This window comes from Medicago sativa, chromosome 1, assembly GCF_051527215.1.
Source record: "Medicago sativa cultivar Bolivia chromosome 1, Bolivia_mono, whole genome shotgun sequence".
NCBI classification, from domain to species: Eukaryota; Viridiplantae; Streptophyta; class Magnoliopsida; order Fabales; family Fabaceae; genus Medicago; species Medicago sativa.
This window is the reverse complement of record NC_140749.1, coordinates 3,394,321-3,417,983: the sequence shown is the minus strand read 5'-3', so window position 1 is coordinate 3,417,983 and position 23,663 is coordinate 3,394,321. Positions and strand designations below refer to the sequence as shown.

Below are 23,663 nucleotides of genomic sequence, written 5' to 3'. Positions count from 1 at the left end.
TGGCTTTGCCTTGGTTAAAATCTTTGTTTTCAGTTGTAATTGAGATAGGAATTGGTCATGATAAATAAAATCAAAGAGCATTGGGACGGTTCATCAGAAATGAGCAATCCGAAAAAGAGAGCTTCCAACATAAAAATTTTGATTGTTCAAAGTGTTTTACATTCCATGACCGGAATAGGGGTGGATACTTGTACACCACAACCTACATGTCCATGGCGGCCAGTGCTCCTAAAATCATAGAAGCAATGCTGCAGAAACAGAGTGTGTGTGTGTGTTGCCAATGGGGAAAAATTTTGTCACCAATTTTGCCAATGACGAGAATCTAATAAAAGACTAAAATACATTGATTGATAAGAATTAAGAACAAAGCACTATCCAATATCATCAGGTTACAAATACCAAGGCACCCGTCTAAGTTGTAACTGAATAGAGGTTGAACGCATTCACTGAGTGTAATCGGAGAAAACAGAGCAAGAGTGCATTCATTAATCACTGGGACAATTAATTGGGTAAATAAAATCATATGAAATATGAGATTCTACACATTTTCAGGTTATTTACTGGGTAGGATGGCCGAGTATAAAATATGAAATATGAGATTCTATGCATTTTACTGGTATTTTCAAAAATAATCTGTTACGATAGAGGAGGAAACCTTCTACTAAAATAGATATGAGATGGTTTGTTTCTAAGATAGATTATAACTACAGATTCTTCTGCAAATTATACTTGATTGACAAAAGATTTCAAATATTTGAAAAAAGAAAGGCCTAACCTGAAGCTTTCAATATAAAAGTGTTTTCAAAAGCTTTCAATATGGAGTAAATACTCTTGTGCATGTTCTGGGATCATGTAGCTTGGCCTTTATAATAGGTTTCGTGTTCAGTTGTCAATGAGACAGATATTGGTAGTGAAGAATGGAAAGAAAAAAATTAAATTCATCTGACATGGTTATCAAAAACTTAAAAGGGAAAAATCTGCCATGAAAAACAAGCTATGAATTCAAAATGGAAATTGTTCTATCTTAATTCCAAACAACCGACATTCAACAAAGGAAAATGCATTTGTAATTTGTAATCAATCACACGTGAAAAGAATCTAAACACACATTCAACAAGCTAGCTCCCTACAAATCAACATAGCATAACAAGAAAATGTTCAGCGATAGAACAAACTACCATACACACAAACGCATCACAAATTGAATTCAGAGCTAGAAACCACAGTCGCATCATCACAAAGCATAACGAAATCAGGAAGCAATGGAAATATAAGTAAAATAGTTGCAGAGACTTCAATTGTAATTGACCAATTACATCACAAATTTGTCCGCAAAAAACTAATCATAATCCACCATTATAGGTTCAGAACTATACAACGCATAAAAGAAAATTCAATTCATAAAACCCTAAATCCTTCCAAAATACTAATCCACCATAACCCTAAAAGCGCCTTCACCACCCTAAGCACGTTCACCGCGAATGCGACGAGCAAGCTGAATGTCCTTAGGCATAATTGTCACCCTCTTAGCATGAATTGCACACAGATTGGTGTCCTCAAACAATCCAACCAGGTAAGCCTCAGCTGCTTCCTGAAGTGCAAGAACTGCATGGCTCTGGAATCTCAAATCCGTCTATAACAACAACAACAGCAAAATTAATCAGAAAAATATCAAAAACAACAATTACAAATTAAATAAACCAAAGAGGAACAAGATTTCACACAAAATCAATTATGAAACTAAGTAACAATATTTACCTTGAAATCTTGAGCGATTTCACGGACAAGACGCTGAAATGGAAGCTTGCGGATCAAAAGCTCGGTACTCTTCTGGTACTTACGGATCTCACTGTAAATCACATCAATTGAAAATTAACAACTACGAAAACCTAAAAATCATAAACCGAGAATATAAAACTCCAAATTCCTAAAAATTATGAATCCAAAATTCAAATTCAAAACATAAAATTCAATCGAATATTCAAAACACAACGAAAACCTAAAAAAATTAATAATAGAAACTGCAAAACTCCGAAAACCAAAAAATTAGGGGAAAAGGAAATTACCGAAGAGCGACAGTTCCAGGGCGGTATCGGTGAGGTTTCTTGACTCCTCCAGTAGTAGGAGCAGATTTCCTAGCAGCCTGAACCAAAAAATCGATGAAATCAATCAAAAAATTCGAATTGAAGAAAACGAAACCCTAACATCAAGAAAACAGAAAGAAGAAAAAACCGTTACGGCGGTGAACGGTGGTTACCTTGGTGGCGAGCTGCTTCCTTGGAGCCTTACCACCGGTGGATTTGCGAGCGGTTTGCTTGGTACGAGCCATGGAATCGGAGAGAGAAAGCTCGAAGAGAGAGAAAGCTCGAAGAGAGGGAAAGATTGATTAGATTTAGCGAAAGCGAAGAAAGTGTAATGAGGGTTGTTGAAGAGAAGTGTGTTTATATATGCAAGGGTTAATGATGATTAAGGAAGGTTAATTAGGGTAGAGAGATCGTGGACTTTGAATGCTTCAACGGTAATGATGAGTTTTTTAAGTGAAAATATTAAGTGCGATCCGTGTGTTTGTTTCTGATTGGTGGGTTTGTAAAGTTACGGATTGCCAGCGTGGACAATTTGTGTTTCTTTTGTGAGTGTAAACGTTGCAACTTATTCTCGCCTTTAACACGTCTTTAACTCTTCGCATTCCTGCTAAAACAAAAACAAAATATCCTTTCATTTTTTTTCATTTTTAATATTGCATTGTAACAAAATTATTTTCTTTTTGGAAATGCTAATTTATGTCTTTAATACACAGGTTATTAGGCATGGCAACAAAACTTGTGTCCATGGGTATCCGCCCAAACCAACTCCGATTTGACGGGTTTTCTCCGAGTTGATTGGGTTTGGATTTTCCCCGATTTTAAAATACGGGTATGGGACGGGTAACGGGGATATATGTACCCACCCGAACCCATACTCAAACCCTACCCGAATGTAAAAAGGTCATTGTTTTGTTTTTGTTGATGGGGTTGATAATGATATGCAATGTTATTTGGTTTGATAATCGTGAACTGAATTAAAGGAGAAACTGAATTATTTGGTTTGATGGGGTTGATAATGATAGTTAAAGGAGAAACTGAATTATTTGGCAAGAAAATGTTAAAATGAGCGCAAATTGTTGGATAATGCATCACGACATTACCATTGAAGCTTAAAAAAACTCTTTTTTTTATTTTAAAAATTGATTCAGTGCGGAGACGGAGATGGGGCGGGAATACCCGAACCCATTGGGGACGGGGATGGGATTCAATCTCTCATCCCCGTTGGGTATGGGTAGGGTAACAGGTAAGTATATGGGAATAGGGGATGGGGATGGGGAAGGCAAAACCCGTCCCCACCCCGCCCCATTGCCATGCCCAGCGGCGAAGCTAGCAAAAAATTTGCGCAGGGGCCAACTATAAACAAAAAATAAAATATTTTAAAACCAACATATTAAATTTAAGGATAAAATACTTTTTTAGTCCTATAAATTATATTTTTTTAGGTTTAGCCTTTAAACAAAATTTATTCAATTTTTGTCTCAATTTTTTAAAAGTTTACAAAAAAAATGTTTTTAGTCTTGGATTTAATCTTTATAACAAAAAATTTCTACCAAAAAATCTCTATAACAAAAATTAAGGACTAAAGTTAAACAAAATCTTAGTAAATTAACTTAAAAATCGCAAGTGTTGTAGAGCCTAAAAACAAAATAATATGAAAATTAGCTAAAACATAAAAATTAACTTTGAGCATCAACAAATGATAAAAATTGACAATAACTATTTAAAAAGGTTGGACAAAATGTGTTTCAAGAAGCCAATTTTATCCATAATTGATTGTTTACAAAATGTGTTTCAAGAAGCCAATTTTATCCATAATTGATTGTTTACAAAATAGAATGATAATGTCTTCTCCAATATAAACAATTAGATCATTTGCAAGAGACTTGTTGCCCATTTAATATGTTTATGACTATTGTCTTGATAATTTTAATTGTTAAAAAAGTTTTCTCTATAGTTGTTATTGCAATTGGAAATACCAAACAAATACAAATAAATATATCAACCATGTAGTAAATTTTTACTTTATTATTTATGTTAATTTTCGACAACTGAACTTGTTTGGGTAGCTCAATGTTTATTATTTGAGGTAGCTAGATATAAATACATACCAACTAATTCAAGACTAATATATTTTTTGGGGTAGCCAAGGCTACCCCTTGGATATGAAGGGCTACGCCCCTGGCCATGCCTACATGTTAATGATTCAAATATAAAAATAATTTATTAGAATATGTGAATATATTTAACTTTTTAATGAATTGAATACACAAAATTTCATAGAATCTTTTTTTTTTAGTTTCTTTTTCATAGAATCTTTTTTTTTTTAGTTTCTTAACATATGCGATAAGGCACAAGTTAGCACTACCTTTCTTTTTTAATAGTTTATTTTTCTTTTTTTTATAATTCATATTCTTAATGAAGTTTGAATAAAATATATTGGACTTCTAAAATCAAAACAACATTGGACTTCATGTGCCACAACAATGGAAGTGCAGTACTTTAGGCATATTGTTAACCCATGTCACCGAAGATAGTGCAACAAACTAGGAAGAGCAAATAATTTAGATACACTAACTCCTAGGACGATTTTAAACAAACTTCATCCCTTGTCAATTCCAAACTTCATGTCTTTGTTTAGATTATGGTGGAAATTATTTTGAATCCATTACTATGTTTATACTCAGGAACTCATTCGTTAATTCACAACTTCGTGACTTTATCTTTAGGCCTAGGTGGGAGATGGTTAAACAACTTATCATCGATTGGCAAGTGCAGCAGACAATAAACATCATTGAGAGTGGTAGTCATCTCTTGGTCTCTTTATGCCACCTTTCTGTAAATGTTTTGCATATGCCATGATTAGCTTGTACTTCGCATCCTTTATCGGGCTAGCTCGCTTGTCGCCGAAATCTTTCTAAGGGGTCCAAATCAACCACACTCCAAGATTCATGTTCTAACCTATTTTTTTCTTATTCGGTCATGAGGTTATCCTGATACAACGCCTTGCCACTTGTTGATATTCTTGAACACTTCTACTTTCTTGTTGTAAAAGGGATCCTATAGTTAGATGTATATGGTTGATAAGGTCACACCATGAATGTTAAAGGTCGATCGCTCTATGATGATGTTGTAGGATGAGAATGGGGCGCTTATTATCAAGTATCTCTATTTATCATCGTCGTGTTCTATTATGTACCAAAAATTATTTTAGGGTAGTGTACCATTTAACCTCAACTTGCTCTCATGAGAAACCCACCAGAGTGCAATTGTACGGTTGAAGTTGTTTGAACGTTATTTGTAAACATTTGAAGGCTTCGCTATATGGGATATATGTTGAGCTTCCTTGACCTACTAATACTCTCTTCACATCCCAGTTAAAAAAATAGACCTATGTTACAAGGGATCATCATAGTGCGGAGCTAGTTCTTCTTGGTCTTTGGCAAAAAAATTAATATTTACGATTTTGGGGAGAGCCTAATTTTCCATCATATGCTGAACTAGACTCTCAATCTACTGAGAATCCACTAAATATTGTATTAAGGGTGTGCCTGATCACCTCATTCTTCCTTCGAGGACTTCAATAATTTTCTTGGGGAGGGTGTCATGGAAATTTTTAAATTTCATATTCTTATCAATTTATCAATCATCATCTTTAATCTAAAGCAATCATTCACATTGTGTCCATTGACTTGATGGTAGACATACACTAGTTTCTATACATGGTCCTATATATTTGTGCTTTCTCTTTTGGTGGATAATCTACCATTCTCCTTTGCATCGCTTCCTGTAAAATTTGAATTATTTTGGTTTTCAGTTGAGTGTTCGGGGAATTGTAACGACCTCGACCATCTCCACATCTAGATGGATTATTTTGTTGGTTACCATATCACATTTGGGTTAATAATGGTCCATCTGCTTCAGAACTCGTTCTTTCATATATCAGTTCCTTTTATCTGCATTACTTTCTCCTCCTTTTATGTAGCATTTGACATGCTTCTCCACATTGGTAGTCGCTTTCTAGGTCAGAGATTTGTTGAAGTGCTCTACTTCAAACTGTCTTGAAACGTTCCCACGAACATCTCTTGGTGTGGATTCGAAACTCAAATAGTTTTCTTGGTGAAGCAAGCTAGGTACTCCTTGAGGGACTCTTAACGACCTTGATGGATGTTGAAGAGGTTGGTTAACATAACCTTATGATGTTCACTTCATGTGAATTGGTGAATCCGTTTGTGGTTGAAATTTATGTATCTTGCGAGGGAGTGTCTAGGGAGGTGTATACCATCAAAGAGTATCTTCTTTTAAAGTTCTAGACAATAATAACTTGCACTTCAGGGGTTCGGTCGCACCAATGATTGTCGTTTGGGTTCTTATGACTATCAAGTGCTCTAGGGGAGCCTATAGCCATCCTCCCATCAAATGTTGCCAGGTGAAAGAGCATAAAGTTTTCATGGACGGGAGGCCCCATATTTCTTAACACAAAAGTTGGGAGTCATCAAACTCCTAGTTATAGAGTTAATTTGTCACCTTTTTATTACTGCATCCATTAGATTTGAGTTTGCAAATTTTCATTTTAGTGACACAATTCATCCACAATGGCTTGAATTGCACTTTACGACTCATTCTCCTTGATGGGGGTAAGTGCTTTGCACCATCTTTGTCATCTGGTCTTGTATGGCCGAGAGTTTTCTTTATCGCGGCTCTGCAGTGAGTGTTAAAGGTTCTTCTTAGAATACATTAAGGGCACCTTGCCGATAATCTACAACGGTCAAGGTCTTGGAATGAATATTTTTAGGGGTAAAATGGATGGATTATGGCTTGCTTAGTGTCACCTTTATATAGAGAAGGTAGGTATGGAGATATATCCATTATGGTCATTATCGTGGCCGATGATCTTGGAGGCATGCAACTGCTACTCATTTTACCTATTTTTGTGGTTGTGGCTACGTGACTGAGTAACAATAACACATGTGTCGTGTTGATGTGACTTAGCATTTCCTTAGAAAACAAGCACATGCAAGTATTGGGTCATAATTTTGACAATGGGTTTGTTAATCTCGATACTGACTTGGACACCAAGATAATGTAAGGGTCGAGTAGATATATAATGAACGCATCGACCCAATTTCATAATCCCATTACATAAATACATAAAAAGTTAATTAATTAAAGAAACAACGTTTTGATAGAAAATATATAATTTAAATAAAAGAGTGAAAATATTTGTTTATACAAAAAGAATATTCCTATTGGTGGATGTCTCCCTCTTACACTAATATTTATCTTTTTTTATACTCAATAATAAAATGAGTAATGATATTTTGACATCCATTTAATGACAACTTTGTTGACAACCTTGTTTTTCTCACTTCTTATTGGTCAAAAACAATGGAGAGAGAAAAAGGAAGAGAGAGGATAACAACATCATGTGAGTATGAGAGAGAAAGTTGTCTAAAAGTTGTCAAAAAGTGGTTGTCAAAATATCATTTCTCTAATAAAATTAGTGTAAATCACACTCACAACTCATGAAGTCACACAAAGTCACAACCATACCCAAGTGAGAAACACGACAAGAAAACAACTACAGAGGTAAAAAAAAAAAGCGGAAAAACAAAAACTACCAAATCCAACAAGAACATTATTCATTTTTCTGCTGCGAAGGATTAGGGTTTTCAATCTTCTTCTTCCTTTCACTTTTCGTAAGCTTCTTCTCATTCATTCTACTATCTTTCTTATCGCTAACTTCAGTTATTCTCTTTCGCTTGCATTTTTTGTTTTAGCTTACTAGTTCTAATTTTGTACAATTATTGTTCAAACTTCATCGTTTGTTTTTTATATATTTTTTTCTATTTTTGTTTTTGATTTCGAAAATTGGGGTTTTCACTGTGTTTGAGATCCGTGTGTTTTTGTTGTTGTCGAAATTGTGAAAATTGCGGAAATGTGTTTTCTCTTTGAATTTGATTCGTTGACCTTCGTACTTTGTAGTTGAAAGTACACAGATAGAGTGTGTGTGTAAGATAGTACTTTGAATTTTCAATTTTTATTTTTAAATTTTTAGAATTGCTCTTTTTAGGTATTATTTTTTTTGGTCTTAACCCTCTAGTTCAAAGGGAAGGTGAGCTGGTAATCCAGACTTCGGCTGCGAGGTTAGTTACAGCTAATCAGAAATTGTTACAGCCATAATTCGAACTCGGGTTCTACTGATTGACTGCTCTTTGTAGTTATGAAAGTTCCTTTTTTTCCTTTGTTAGTGTTCATGTTTTAAATTTAAGAATTATCACCTTTTATGTGTGTGGGTCAGTGTTGTCAATTGCAATTCGCAGAACATAGTGATTTGTTCAAATTCTGCTACACAATAGTGCTATAGCGCCAATATAGCAACAATTTCACAATATTTTGTACTACATAGCATATCGTGAAACAATAGCGATTTGTTAAAATTCAATTATGCAATAACGCCACTATTGCCGCTAGTTAACAACATTGGTGTGGGTGTTTAGACGTTTATGAGATTAGCTCGTTGTTATGTTCTCCATTATTGCCACAATTTGTTTGTTGATGTTTATGAGACGAAGCTTGTTGTTTTTGGTCCTTCGTTGTGTGTAAAACTTTCTAATTGCTAAGACTAGGTCAACTATCACTGACTGACTGTTAAGGTAGTTAACTTATTGACCTTGGATGGAAACCAGTAATAAGCTACAAAATAATGTACTTGATAGTTGAAACCCTTTTAAGTGTTGTGTAATTGGAAGTGAACGAAAAAGAATGTCAGTCGAATCCTCATTTATTTATGCAATGTTTTTCTGTCCATTTTATGCTATCCTAATCATTTTTGGATCAAACAAGGATCCCCTTGCCCTGCTAGCGCAATTGCTCTAATTTTCTAGTATACTGTTATGCTTTCTCTCTCCCCTCTTCCTTATTGTTTGAACAGAACTTTTTGCATGGATGTTTGAATAGTCAAGATATTGTTGTGAATTCTATTTGTCTCTGTCATTGTTGGGGCAATGCTGTCAATCATGGAAAATAGCGGTTTGTTCAAATTTTGATATGCTTTAGCGCCGCTATTTGATAACACTTTGTATTTAATAGCCTATCGCGCTTTGTTCAGATTCAGCTATGCTATATCAATTTAGTGCCGCTAATCTATAGCCGATATTTGACAATACTGCTAACTGCGTCACCTTTGTGCTCCAACAAAAGTGATTGATTCTCGACCATAATTAGTAATTTTCCCTGATTTTCAAATTGCCTTTGTCTCCGTGCACAGTTAGTGGTTATCTCTTTATTTCCTTTTTTTCTTTCATTTAAGATAGTCATTAAGCTTTTAGATTCGAGTTTTTATCATAGCTGGCATTAATTGCAATTTTAGAATTGTTGACCAACTCGAATCAAATTTTTCTGCAGGGATAATTTTTTGAAGAGTTGATTCGGATTCAGTCGCTGGGTGCATAGCCTCTATGTACAAGCATGGTATGCACCATAACCTTTTCCACCTCTATTCTTTGTTAGTGTTGTTGGTAGACAAATTTCCTCCACCCTCCAGGCCTCAAGGAACACAGGAGGAAAGTAATTCTCTAATTAAGTTAATATAGAATATGATTAGTTCCTTAATTGATATTCAGGACTTGTAGCTAGTTATTGCTTGATTGACCGAGTTGGATGCGGGATTAGGAGAGGCTTATAGTCAATCTTTAGCTTTACTACCATTTGTTAATTCTGATGGACGATCGTGAAAATGGAAGGCACAAAGCAGATCAATATAAATCTGCTCAGGGACAGGTATATGAAACACGCCTCTGCTCAGAAATAAATTTAAGTTTGCATGAACATAACAGTTGTTAAAAGTGCTGCATATACCTAAAAGGGTGCTTTCTCTACTAATATTCTTCTAAAAATTGCTTTTGCAGTGGTTAATGCAACAGCATCACCAGCATCCTTCCATGAAGCAAATTATGTCAATCATGGCTGAACGAGATGCAGCCATTCAAGAAAGAAATCTGGCCCTCTCTGAGAAAAAGGCAGCACTTGCAGAACGTGACATGGCATTCCTGCAGCGAGATACTGCAATTGCGGAACGGAATAATGCACTTATGGAAAGAGATAATGCGATTGCAACCCTTCAGTTTCGAGAAAATGCTTTGGCCAATGGTGGTATGTCATCATGCCCTCCAGGATGTCAAATCTCACGGGGAGTTAAGCATATACATCACCTTCCGCAACAGGTAAACCATTTGCCTAATATGGGTGATTCTTCTTACGGCACACGTGAATTGCACACAACTGATGCCCTCCCAGCAGCCCCCATTTCTTCAGAGGTTGGGAAACCACCTAGGCGTGCCAAACGGCCAAAGGAAAGTAAGTCTGATTCACCTAACAAGAAGACTCCAAAATCTAGAAAAGTCAAGAAAGAGGGTGATGATTTAAACAAGACAATGTTTGCCAACAACAAAGAGCTTGAATGGAAGAGTAGTGAGGAAATGATAAATGGAGATGATGATCTTAACAAGCAGTTAGCAGCCTCAAAGGCTGATTGGAAACCTCAGGACTTGGCATTGAACCAAGTTGCATACGATGATTCAACCATGCCAGCACCAGCATGCTCTTGTACTGGTGTTCTGAGACAGTGCTACAAATGGGGTAATGGAGGTTGGCAATCTGCTTGCTGTACAACCACTTTATCGGTATATCCACTTCCAGCTGTGCCCAACAAAAGGCATGCTCGAGTAGGTGGTAGAAAAATGAGTGGAAGTGCTTTCAATAAACTACTTAGCCGGCTTGCAGCTGAAGGGCATGATCTCTCACACCCGGTTGACCTTAAAGACCATTGGGCCAAACATGGTACAAATCGATACATCACAATAAAGTAGACAACGATGCATTTTTCTCCAGATAGGCAATACATGATCAAGGGTCAGCTATGGATTCTAAAGTTGAACAAGGAGGAAAATAAGGTAATGTAAATTTCATCTGTGAAAGATTATTAATGTGTCATTCCTATAATTAGGATCCAAGGAAATGGCAATGTAAAACATATGTCACCGGTAACCATTTTGACCTGCAAAAATGGTCCGTGGTGGTGGCAATCGCATTTAATAGGCTTGATTAATACATCTTGTGGTGGTTAAGACTAAATAATTGTAGAGCCTTGTACTTTAGTTGAATCTTGCTATGAAATGAACTATCTGATTGATATGTAGAATTGATACATGTACATTTTCTTCTCTCGTGTTACGACTGTTTTTAGTTGACTAAATAAATAGTTTCTTTAAGATAAAAAAATATTTAGCTATTAATTTTTTTTAAAGAGAATGGCCTTTTTAGAGTTGGTTTTTATCATTTAAAAAGATTTTAAATTTTAATTATTACTATAAGTCAAAGCGGTCCTCTGCCTTCCCAAGTGGTAAGAAACTTTATTTATGTTTTAAAAAATTAAGATTTTTTTTAATCATTTAAAAAAATTAAGCTCACTTCAATTTATTCATAATGGTTACCATGGTTTGGCAAAGAAAAGAGTACCGGTACACCTCATTTTGTGAGGGGTACCGTAGAAGTTCCCTTAAAAAATTCTTACAAAAGAACTTACTATTCTTCATCCATTTTAAGTTTCCTCAACCATCGCCTTTTAGTGTTTCAACCAGTTTTTGTTTACCATATGCAACACTAACCACTTGCTCAAGGAACTAATATTCTTTGCATTTGAACTTATCTATTGTTTATATCTGTTTTAATATTTAGTTACGGTATTTTTCCGATCACTCTTAAAAGTAACACTTATACGTGAATATTTCCTTCAAAATAATAAGGCGAGGCTCAATTAAGTCTCTCACATCATACATGATCTCATAAATTATTACTATACCGATCTAACTTCAGACATAAATTAATTCAACCTTAAAAAGTGGTGGACAGTTTTTACTATACAGCATTATGGGTTTGGTTTACTACATTTCATGTTCAACTAGATCTCAATTCCATCTTTTTGGGTATTGTATAGACAGTTTTTTCTTCAAAACTAAAAAAAGTGGTAGGGACAAAATTATGAGTGAAAATTATAAATATTCTCAATTTTCTTATTGACCAATCTATCTATTTCATTAATAAATCCAACAATGTCATTTTGTTGTTTCACCGATCAATTGAGGACCCTAGAAGTCACCATTTTTTATATACCTTTTGAAAATTAGGTTTTAATGTGTTAAATCTCTACAAACCTCCATTAAAAACATACACACGGATATGATATAAATAAACGTTCGATTAACACTTTCTAGCAAAAGCTTTTTTAATTAAAGAAAACTAAAGCTCAAAGAAGAGACTATGAACTAATCAAATGAATAGAAATGCATAATATGAGTTGAACAATGCTCTTGTAACACATCAAGGAAAACCTCATTCGCAACCGAATTCATCAACACATCCACACAATGATTTGATTCACACTATGAAGGACACCCAGATTTCCCAATCCAATTTAAGTAGTGTCCATACAATGTGTTACATAAAACTACTTCTATATTAATCATTAGTGTTCAAAGGGTGTCTCAAACAATATTATGCAATACATATTCATAGGGCTTCAATTTCATTGAAGCTGTTGATTGATTACAAATGGACTTAATCCGATAAAAATATTCAGTGAACATAATAATGATTATGAGAACTAATGTTTCCCCAGCTTAAACCAGATGCAGACACATGCAAATTGCTGACAATCAAGGACTCCCTCATCATTTAATGGCTATGATTCCACCGGACTCTCCAGTCATCCAGTCCCCCCTCTTTGATCCAATGCCATCGAAACCCTTTGGATAGTTTAAATACTGTCACTGTGGTCTTAACACTAGGCATTTGATAAAGACCCCAGTGACAACTACTTATACTGTCCTAAGGTTTCTCTATTTCACACTGTTGACAATCACATGATCTCCTTTGCTCCAATGCCTCGAAACACTTGGATGGTAAAAGCAGGTCACCGGAGTCTTAACCTAGGTTGAATTGTCTACAACTCTAGGAATGAAGACTCCGGCAATCAACTTTCACAGATCCTAGTATTTCGATAAAGGCGATAAAGGGCCAAAAATGTACTGACTTCTCAAATGTGCTAGATGACTGATTGCGAAAAACCCTATTTCATTTCCTATATATGATCAAAGCACTCCCTTAAAAGGATTACACTTTTTAACTTTAAATAAAAGCAAAGTGAAGCAACCAAAAGAACAAAACCAACATTACAGGTAAACAGAATGCGAAACAAATTCATAAAGCATTAAAATTGATCATATGGAAACAAAGGGGTGTGTCAGAATACAAATTCTCAGCACCTGCACTGCAGTATCAGACAGGGATAACTGTAAAATTAATATTTCTCATCATCCACAACAACAATCTGTTTAGTTCATAATGCATACATATAAAACACATTCACACATGAAAGAAAAATTTCCAAAATCACAGATCTAAAAAATAAAACAAAAGCTATGTTGTTGTAAATGAATTTTAATACTATTTTAGTTAGCAAGTTCAAGATTTTCAACAAATGCAATAACTTGCATTTCAGAACCATATTTAAATTATGCATCATAGGCTAGGCTATATTGTATAAAAATAGTATCAAAACCTAAGTAATCAAATAAAATAAAAAATAGCATAAATAATTAGGATAAAAACATATGAAAAAGAAAGGCAAATGATTGATTGAATAATATGGAGAAGGGGGAAGGGAGAAACGAAAGTTGGGAAATAGGGTTTTGCAGGGTTGATGTGCAAAGGGTTTATATTTATAGAACTGGAAAATGGGCGGGTTGAACAGGATCTTTGTTGAATAGTTTTATGGGTTAAACTAGACTTTTGACCCGGTCTTGTCGACTATAATAGAGACCAATAAATAATCTTTATCCCGTAAGATCATGGATCGATCAATAAACCCAAGTTAGAATATTAGAGATACAATATTGCGATCAAATTTGTCTTACTATGTCCTTCAATAACACTTGAATCTTATCAAATTTTACATTTTATACATCAAAAATTGGCTTGTAATAATTGTTTTAAATTTCTACTAACATGAAAAACAAAGTCACTTCAATTAATAGAATTTCTAAATTACACGTACAACTCTAAAAAGAATAATTACACTTTGATTCCCTCAAAAAAATAATTACACTTTGATATTTACTAAAAGTAATAATATATTTTCCCAACCAAATAGAAGAGATCTTATACAATGGATTAATTATTTTGAAGAATGTGTGCTTGGTTGAAGAGCTATGTATTTTCAAAGGGGTATAGCAATAGATGTAATTTAATGCAATTCATGGTTCCTAACAAAATTTTTTGAATTTCAAATTGAAGAAGTGTTGGAAGGAAATAGTACATAATTAGGGTTAACACTTAGCAATTAATGTGGATCATTTGGAGGGAATTTTCTAGGTTTACTTGTTGCAAAAATTAGGGTAGCCAAGTTTGCATGGAAATTAGGGTATTCTGTTTGTAAACGTATTAAATAAGTGTACAACAACTTGTCAAAAAAAAAAAGTCTACAGAAACAATAGATATATACAAACGATGACACAACATGATATGAATGAAAAGCTCATCAGTGAGGAGAAATATTAGGGATTGCTGCATTTTAGAGGGAATTTGTTACGTTAAATTGGTGTGTTGCATTTTAGATGGAATTTGTTAGGTTAAATTGCTCCTAACCTAATGCAGCATGTTAGAGGGAAATTATTAGGTTAAGTTGCTGCAGACCTAATAAAATTAATAAATAAGGATTGTAAAAAAAAAGGCAACATGATAGGAATGAAATTGGTGCGATGCATTTTTTTAGTATTAAATAAGTGTACAAAATATTCCTTCAAAAAAAAAGTGTACAAAATATTGTAAAAAAAAAAAAGGCAAGAGGATAGGAATGAAATTGGTGCGATGCATTTTTTAGATGGAATTTGTTAGGTTAAATTACTGCTAACCTAATACAACAAATGAGCGGGAAAATATTAGGTTAAACTGCTGCAGACCTAACAAAATTAATAAATAAGAATGCATTTTTTTGGATGGACTTTGTTAGGTTAAATTACTGCTAACCTAATACAGCAAATGAGCGGGTTAATATTAGGTTAAACTGCTGTAGACCTAACAAAATTAATAAATAAGGATATGTTTTTAGGCCCTATAAATATGTCAACTTTTCGTTTTAGTCCTTCTAAAATTTTCCTTTGACTTTTAGTCTCTATAAAATTTTCAATCGCTACTTTTGGTCCCTATTTTTAATTTAATTTTTGTATTTTTCAATGAAATTGTGCAGAAATGTGTAAAGTATTCTAAAAAAAATTCCTAAAAAAAATTAGAATTTTTTAACAAAACACAAATTAAATATGAAGTTTTAACTCTAAAAAATATAAAAATTCATTTTAAATTCGTGTTTTTTGTTAAAAAATTCTGAATATTTTTTGGAGTGATTCTTATAATATTTTGAATTTCTCTGAAATTTTTTATTAAATAATATGAATTCTACATATGAGTTTACTTTAAAAGAGAGACAAAAAATGAAGATTGAAAATTTTATAGGGACTAAAAGTTGAAGGAAAATTTTAGAGGGACTAAAACAAAAAGTTGACATATTTATAGGGACCAAAAACATATTTAACCCTAGTTTTGTTTAGAAATGTCTCTTACTTACCCCCTGAAAAATTTAGAAGGTAATTTACAACCGAGTAACACAAACCCAAATCAAATTGATTTGGGCATACACATAAATGTAATAAATTAAAAGAGAAGTTTTTTTTTTTTTGAACAAGCCAAAATGAGATATATTAACAAAAAGTTTTGGTCCCTAGCACAAGGAGTGCCAAAGGAAACAAAACAAGATTACAAAATAGTCCTGATCAAAACCAAAAAAGACAGCAAGGAAAAATACATCAGCCAATCCCCAAACAAGCAAGGGGACGCTGCCACCACATATGATAACCAAATGGAAAGCATACGTTTTTTGCTTTCAACCATTTGAGAGATGTAATCTTAACCTTTTCAAGTAATTGCTCTGTTGTTTTTGTTGTGTTTGCAAAGAGTCTTTGGTTTCTTTCATTCCAAAGAACCCAAATACCACATAGCCAAATCAAATGAAGAAAAGACCTTCTTGGAGCGTAACCACCTGAAGAGTAAACAAACTGATAATAATGTTCTGAAACCTGTTGAGGGTCCACAGAAAACAAACCAATCCAAGTCTTAATTTGTTGCCATAGGTCACCAAAAATAGGACAATGTATGATTAAGTGATCTATTGTTTCATTTTGTCTACATCCTGTAACACATAATTGGGAATCATTAGAAATAACACCTCGTCGCATCAAGTTATCCTTTGTTGGCCATCTATTGCGGAGAAGACGCCATGCGCAAATAGAAACCTTCAAAGGAGCATTCTTATGCCAAGGAGCATCCGAAACGACGTCATGGTTATGCATCTCCTGCCGCATGAGCATTTGATACACACCACGGACGGTGTATCCATCACTAATATTAGGCTGTCAAAGCCAGACATCTGGTTCAGTAACCTGCAAAGTAACGTTAGTAAGCATATTCTTAATTTCCACCAGCTACTAACAAACGACGCCTCCACCTCCAAGCCTCCCCATCTTCACCCCAACCTAAAGCGTACATCTCTCCCACCGACAAGTCCTTATGAATCGATAAACATACAATCTCCTAAATTTTTCCATTAACGACACCGTCCCCACCCAACAATCCGACCAAAAGAAAGTATTTAAACCATTACCTAAACGTTTTGATATACTTTCTTCAAACTAACTACCACCCTCCACACCTATGCCATTTTGAATTCTAATTATCTCCCTCCACCAAGATGAACCTGTCACGCCACCCTCTCTTAACCGACCTCTCTCCTCCCCATAGCGAGAGGACAACACCTTAAACCACAGACCCTTCCTGTCCACTAAACTCCTCCAACACCATTTACCTAGAAGAGCAATATTAAATTCATGTAATCTCCTTACCCCCAAACCACCAACCCCCTTACTCATGCAAATAGTATTCCAATCTACCCAAGCAATTTTTCTATGATCCTCACCCCCACCCCAAAAAAATTTAATTAAAATAGATTCAATAGAGGAGATTATACCTGCGGGAGCTCTGAAAAAAGAAAGGGCGTAGACAGGCAGTGAAGACAGGACAGACTTAAGGAGAATCAAGCGGCCACCATAAGACAAATTTCTACTTTTCCAATCAGACAGTCTAGATTTTAGGCGCTCTATAACCGGATCCCAAAAACTCAAGCGTCTAGCATCACCACTAATGGGCAGCCCCAGACATATAAATGGAATTTTACCAATTTTACAAGACAAAATAGAAGCGGCTTCTTGTAGCCAAGATTCAGCAATATTAATACCAACCAACATGCTCTTGTGGTAAAGCACAGTGAGGGTGTGCGTTCCTATGGAGTAACCGGTAAACATATTTAAGTTAACTGCTGAAGACATTAGAACATTCAAACCTTCAGCTGCCAAGAGGAAAAGAAAAGGCGAGAGTGGGTCACCTTGTCGCAATCTCCTTTGCAATTGAAACTCCTCAGTAGGGCTGCCATTTACCAGAATCGAAGCTGTTGCGGTATTGACACATTCCTTCATCCACTTACGCCACAAAGTTGGAAACGCCACTTTCCCCATAACATCATCAAGATAGCCCCAATCAACTGAGTCAAAGGCTTTTTCGAAATCAACTTTAAACAAGAGCAACTCTTTTTTCAATTTGCGGGCCTCGTCCACAACCTCGTTAGCTACTAGAACACCATCAAGGATTTGACGATCTTTTATAAAAGAGAAGTTATTTAGTCACATCATTTAAATCTTTTTTTTAAAAAAAAATCTTTTGAGTTTTTCAATTTATGAGTGTGTGCCCAAATAAAATTGACTTGACATTGTGTCCTAGTTAAATTTCTCCTTACAACCAAATGTGTTTCTTAATTTTAACACCTTCAATAAATATCTCTTTGCAGCACAAAAAGATATTGAGGAGTCTAAAAAAATTATCAAAATATGGTTGGGCTAAAGCCTAAAATTACCAAAATTGCTCTTTAAGCCTTTGTATTGTTATGAAGTCCTCGTTTTTTATTTTATTTTTGTGTTTTTACTCATTTTATATTTTTTATGAAAATATTTAATCGGAAGCTCTAATTTTCTTTTTTTGTTGTGTGGATCAATTATATTAATACCTTGATACGAGCAGAAACACACTGAATGACAAAACTATGTCTTAGGGGATTTAACTTCGATACATTCCTATAACTAAATTTGAACTCAGAACCTTGGATTAAAGTGCAAGAGGTCTATTGCCATTTCATCTAAATATTCTTAAGTCTATCAGAATTTATCTCATGATAGACTATTTTTTTTTTTTTTTTCTGTTTTGAGCAACACACAAGGTCTATAGAGAAACCTTCAAATTGCCTGCTTGTTATAAAACAGTTTACTTGATTACATAAAAATTGTATTGTTATTTTTGTTTTTTTAATGTGAAATTGTACATTGCAAAAATACTATTCAGAAGTTTTTGCCAACTCATTGTCGACTTGTGCTCTTTGAGTTTAGTATATAAATTATCAAGTTAGTAGTGGAACATCTAAAAAAAAAATCACTAAAGTTGGACTACCAATCTAAATGGAAAACACAAGGAACCAAATAGTTGAGGAGTAACATGAAATCTAAAGTCGATTACCTGATAAGGTATAAGTCTCAACATTGTTGTGGATTAATACGACATCTTGAGGTCCTAGACTCGTAGACCTACGTGGTTAATCGTCGGTTATATAAACCTTAGATGATAATTGATCTTGGAACATGAATTAATCAAACAAATGAGTAGAAGGGTTTCGAAGAATCTTAATTACTGTTAAACCTCTGAATCAAAACTCAACAATCTTGCAAATTCCTCGCAATTAACAATTTTTAATTAAAAGTTTAGTAAATTACCTAGTAGAAAACGATAATCTTTCCGATGATGATAACTTACTATTTTATTACTTAGAACAGTTTGGTGCACTTGCTAACTTTGGCACCACTAGCTGCCGAGCTGGATCCCCCCAAACAAATCTATTAGAAAGGTCTAGTGTAACGAACAAATCCCAAAGAATGGGGTATATACTTTCGCTGGATTTGACTTTGGGTGTGTCCCATACCGTCGCTGGTGAATTATGATCATGTACGAAAAGTAAAAAACCAAAACGAGTTATATTTCATTAAGAATAAAATATTTTACGGATAGGGCCGCTATGACCTATTACATTAACTGAAATTTTATCATAAGCTTCAATCGATCAAAATTTTCAAAGGCTCTGGTCAATGGTTGGGGGATGGCGGCCTCTCGGTTCACTGCCTCAGGTATACCCTCCCAGTTTTCCCGAGAAGCTTGATGATTTGGATCGCCTCAACTTTTGGTATACCTAACTACACTTATGGTCAGCTTAGGCAAGTGTACCAAATCGTTTATCAAATAATAAAGTGATAAGTAGAGTATAGTATCCACATGGATTGTCGTTTCGTCCAAACAATTTGCATTAATTTTTTGATGTTACATTTCTCTCCCCCTTAATGGACTATAAATAATTAGACTCTTGGAAGTTACACTGGTAATTTAAAAAGCTTAAAATTAATCCTAAATTAGTGTTATCAGACAAGTTCATGATAAATTATTATTTAATAATAATAATGATAATTTCTAGTCCATTGATTTAGGATTAATTTTAAGCTTTTAAATTACCAGTGTAACTTCCAAGAGTCTAATTATTTATAGATCGTTAATTTTTGGATGTTACGGTTCTCGTAAGGACAAAGACACCATTGATGTTGTATCAAAAGTAAATATGTTTTTATATTGTATCCACAAGGACTAGTGCGATATTATAAGTCGTTCAACAATAGTTATCATTTTAAGTTAAAGTTTATAAATTGTTTTTTTTCGAAATCTAATTGAACCATAATGCGGTAAATAAAATGGAATTATATAGAGACGTACAACTATTGGAATTAGACTTCATTAACCAAACGTCACATATATTCTCATGATCAAACACATAGACTCTAGTTATCCATCTATATTACCACGTATCACTCGACAATATCGTTTATGTCTAAATAATGTCGTGAGTTCGATCATATTGTTTAATTGACGATTTCTCGGCCTATTAAACAATACAATAACATTAAGACTTGATACATAATGTGGTTATCAAAACCTAAAACCATTTCTAGTATTTAGGGTTTAATAGATGTCATTCTAACCTAGACTCAAAATGTATTTTCCAATAACAATTCAAAATCTATAAGATCAAAAACATAGAAACTAAGAATAACATCAATATCATGAATAACTAAAACCATATATTACTCAGATCATAAAGAATACATACTGAGTTTGATCAATTGCATCTAATCCCAACAAATGAGATTTAGCTACTCATTGTCATGGTAGCCTTGCAAAATTGGATGAAATAAGTGGAAAGCATAACAAGATTGTGATTTCTCAATGAACCTTGATGAATCCACACTCTTACACTCTTGTTTTATGTTTCTCTCTTCAATTTGTCCATGTCTCTCTCTAAAAAACATAAGATATCTTTGGTGGAAATGAGTGAATGGCTTTTATACTTCTTATGGTAAGTGACTGCTAGTCGATCGCCGGCAGGCTCGCCATGGCGAGCGAAGCTTTATTTGCCAGTGGGTTTCTGCCATGTTCACAAAGTGGCTAGAAACCGCTGTTGTTCGTCATGGCGAGGGCCATGCTTGCTTGGCCATGCCATGTTTCCCTGGATTCCATGTCTGTCTGACTTGGTACGCTTCAGGCTCGCCATGGCCTCACTTGGCACACATAGAACTTCTAAAAATGGGTGCTCTCTAACTTTCCTCGCCTTGTGCTCGCATCAAACTCGCTGTGGCGAGATTTGTCGCCATTACCTTGCCATGGGGATCAATGTGGCGAGCCTTGATAAACTTGAATTTGGTGTTCTACGACTTGGCTCGCTTCTTTCTCGCCCCAGGCTCGCCACGGCGAGCCTATATTTGCACTTCTTTTTGTTTCCTTGCTTTCTAAGTGTCTCAAAAGGTTGTTATTAGGTATAAAAAACATAAATTGACAATTCTTCATTATTTTTGGGCTTTTCATTAAATAACTTATAAAACAAGTAATCAAAGTGTCTAAAACATAATAGATATTTAACTACCCTATGACACTTATCAACCATCGGAATCACGAACGCACATTCATATACCAACTTTATTTTAATCAGAAAAGAAAGAGGCATCAACATTACATTTATATTTTTATATTTTGTTAGAAAAAATATATATTTACACATATTTTTCAAAATATATTTATACAAGCTAATAAGATAAAAATATTCCTTTAAAAAAAGTAAAACACATTAGCGTCCCACTAGATCTGAGGCCTCTACAGTCGCTTATCCCAACCATGGTCAAAGGGATATATATTAAATACATGTTTTTTTTTTATAATTTTTATAAATACCAGCGTTCTTCGTTCAAAAATAAATACTAGCGTTATGCGGTTTCATTTTTTTACAATACTAACACGTGTAAATTATAGGTAATGTTTTTTATAAAATTTTAATTTTGATTAAAATTATAAGTGTAGATGTCTGGATTTTTAAACAGTAACAAACTATGTCTATATTTTACCAAAAATATAACAAATATATTAAAATTATTATCTTTTTCAATAGCATCAACAATATAGCTAGCATTCTTAAAAGCAAATTTGTTTAAAGATACAACTTGAATACTGAGAAATCAAACAAAACAAAAAAATCATGTATTCCCCCTTTTTTTTTTGAACGTTAAAATCATGTATTCCCTTTGTATATTGTTATAGAGGTTAATCCTTGAGTTATAATTTCTAAGAAAATGTCTTCAATTTTTTTTTTTCTTCTAAGAAAATGTTTATGGACAAAAAACATGTTTATGGAAACAGTTGTACCATTAAAGTTTTTCTTTCTTTCTATTTTTCCCTAATTTTTTCGATTCTATTATGATATAAATTTTCCTTCAAAAAAAAATCCTATTTATTTGTTAATATATTAATGAATATCGGATTTTATTATACATATACAGAAATATACTAATGGTTATACTAATAATAAAACAATGAAAAAGATTTCCTTAAATATAGATATATATTTTGTAATCATCCTTAAATATATTTTATGTTTCTCTATTTTGACTAAAATTAATTTTTGGTTCACCTTTTTCTAAAATTAGGGTTTTCGACCCTTTATAACGTCTGGGACGTTTTCCCCTTTTTTTTTTAATGACGTGGTAGTATTGTGGCAAATTCGAGTAAGATAAAATTGCTCTATATCATTAGAGATGTTCAAATTTAAACTGATTCAAAATACAACCTTAAATCTGATTCAAAAAATAGTAAAATATACATAGTAAGATAAAATTGGATATTTTTCTTTTTTGAAGGAATTCATTGGATGTTTTTGAAAGTATTCTTTTTGTAACAACCATTAGATCAGATCATATTGTGCTTTCCATTTTCAAAAGTGAACCAAACCAAATTGAACCGCACGTAAATATTTTTTATTTTATTTTATTAGTGTAATATACTAGATTAATCTATTATTTGTTATATTTTATTATTAATTATTTTTTTTACTAAACCACATAAAATTATTAAATCTGGATTGTATCATAATCAATTTTTTATTTTAGTCTAAATTGATTTTTTTATTATGATACATTTTAATTTAGTCTAAATTGATTTTTTTATTATGATACAACCCAAAAAACAATTCAAACTAAACTACGTAAAATTGGATTGTTTTTTTGGGTGTACGTAAAATTGGATTGTATTATAATCAACCCTAAAAAAATTATAATTTCTAATAAAACTCGAATTAAATAAGGATTTTTTAACCGCAAAAAAATATAAAAATTCATATTTGATTTTTGTCAGTTCAAAAATTCTAATTATTTTTGGTAGAAATTATTACAATATTATAAACTTTTATGCAAAATTTTATTCAAAATTATGAATTCTACGTATGAGTTTACTTAAAAGGAAAGACCAAAAGTAAAAATGAAAAACATTTGAGAGACTAAAATTTGAAGAAATTTTTTAAAGGGACTAAAACAAAATTTGATATATCTATAGGGATCAAAAATATATTTAAACTTTTTTTATTTTAATTATTTAATATTAATATTTTTTTCTATAAAACGATAGATTTGTAACCCTAAATTCCGATTACCTCAAATCGCTGAGTTCTCGATTATCTTCTTCATCCTTTGTGCAAGCTCCGACATATTTTATTTCGCCATCATTGTCCTTTGCCTACATACACTGTCGTCCCATCCTAATCGGCACACACACATTCGTTTTCATTTTGTGCAATCTGCTCGCAATCCATCCTCCATATAGGAAGATTACGCAAAATGAAAACGAGCTATGCGCGATCACCTACCCCAATCATGCCTACCGCCACACATTCATTTTGTTTTTTTGCGAAATATTTTTTATTTTTATTTTTTTATAAACATGTTAATGTACAAA

The 23,663-nt window shown here is 33.5% G+C and overlaps 2 protein-coding genes and 1 non-coding gene across 4 annotated transcripts; 1 reads left to right on the top strand and 2 right to left on the bottom strand.

Moving 5' to 3' along the window:
- Positions 1–1,271: 1,271 nt before the first annotated feature.
- On the bottom strand, positions 1,272–2,417 carry LOC146951790 (histone H3.3). Its single transcript, XM_085755830.1, has 4 exons — positions 2,258–2,417; positions 2,067–2,143; positions 1,759–1,849; positions 1,272–1,633 (listed from the first exon to the last, which is right to left on the bottom strand). The coding sequence occupies exons 1-4, from the start codon at positions 2,327–2,329 to the stop codon at positions 1,463–1,465; spliced, it is 411 nt and encodes a 136-aa protein (XP_085611956.1). The 5' UTR covers positions 2,330–2,417; the 3' UTR covers positions 1,272–1,462.
- Positions 2,418–7,649: 5,232 nt separating this feature from the next.
- On the top strand, positions 7,650–11,283 carry BPC6 (basic pentacysteine 6). Of its 2 annotated transcripts, XM_085755777.1 has the most exons (5): positions 7,650–7,780; positions 8,155–8,227; positions 9,489–9,554; positions 9,707–9,863; positions 9,992–11,283. In XM_085755777.1, exons 4-5 carry the CDS (start codon positions 9,804–9,806, stop codon positions 10,949–10,951), a joined length of 1,020 nt encoding a protein of 339 aa, XP_085611903.1. In that variant the 5' UTR covers positions 7,650–7,780; positions 8,155–8,227; positions 9,489–9,554; positions 9,707–9,803; the 3' UTR covers positions 10,952–11,283. The 2 variants fall into 2 exon arrangements, with proteins under 2 accessions (XP_085611903.1, XP_085611894.1); XM_085755768.1 differs by lacking the exon at positions 8,155–8,227.
- Positions 11,284–13,376: 2,093 nt separating this feature from the next.
- On the bottom strand, positions 13,377–13,465 carry LOC146951788 (small nucleolar RNA R38). Its single transcript, XR_015025281.1, has one exon. It is a non-coding gene; the product is annotated as a small nucleolar RNA R38 (small nucleolar RNA).
- Between the last annotated feature and the right edge of the window lie 10,198 nt (positions 13,466–23,663).

Excerpts from the sequence above, each read along its gene's own strand:
- LOC146951790 (XM_085755830.1), bottom strand. The coding sequence starts at position 2,329 with ATGGCTCGTACCAAGCAAACCGCTCGCAAATCCACCGGTGGTAAGGCT. Across the intron at positions 2,144-2,257 it reads GGAAGCAGCTCGCCACCAAG|GCTGCTAGGAAATCTGCTCC; the intron begins GTAACCACCGTT and ends TTTTTGGTTCAG. Across the intron at positions 1,850-2,066 it reads CCTGGAACTGTCGCTCTTCG|TGAGATCCGTAAGTACCAGA; the intron begins GTAATTTCCTTT and ends TGTGATTTACAG.
- BPC6 (XM_085755768.1), top strand. The coding sequence starts at position 9,804 with ATGGACGATCGTGAAAATGGAAGGCACAAAGCAGATCAATATAAATCT. Across the intron at positions 9,864-9,991 it reads ATAAATCTGCTCAGGGACAG|TGGTTAATGCAACAGCATCA; the intron begins GTATATGAAACA and ends TTGCTTTTGCAG.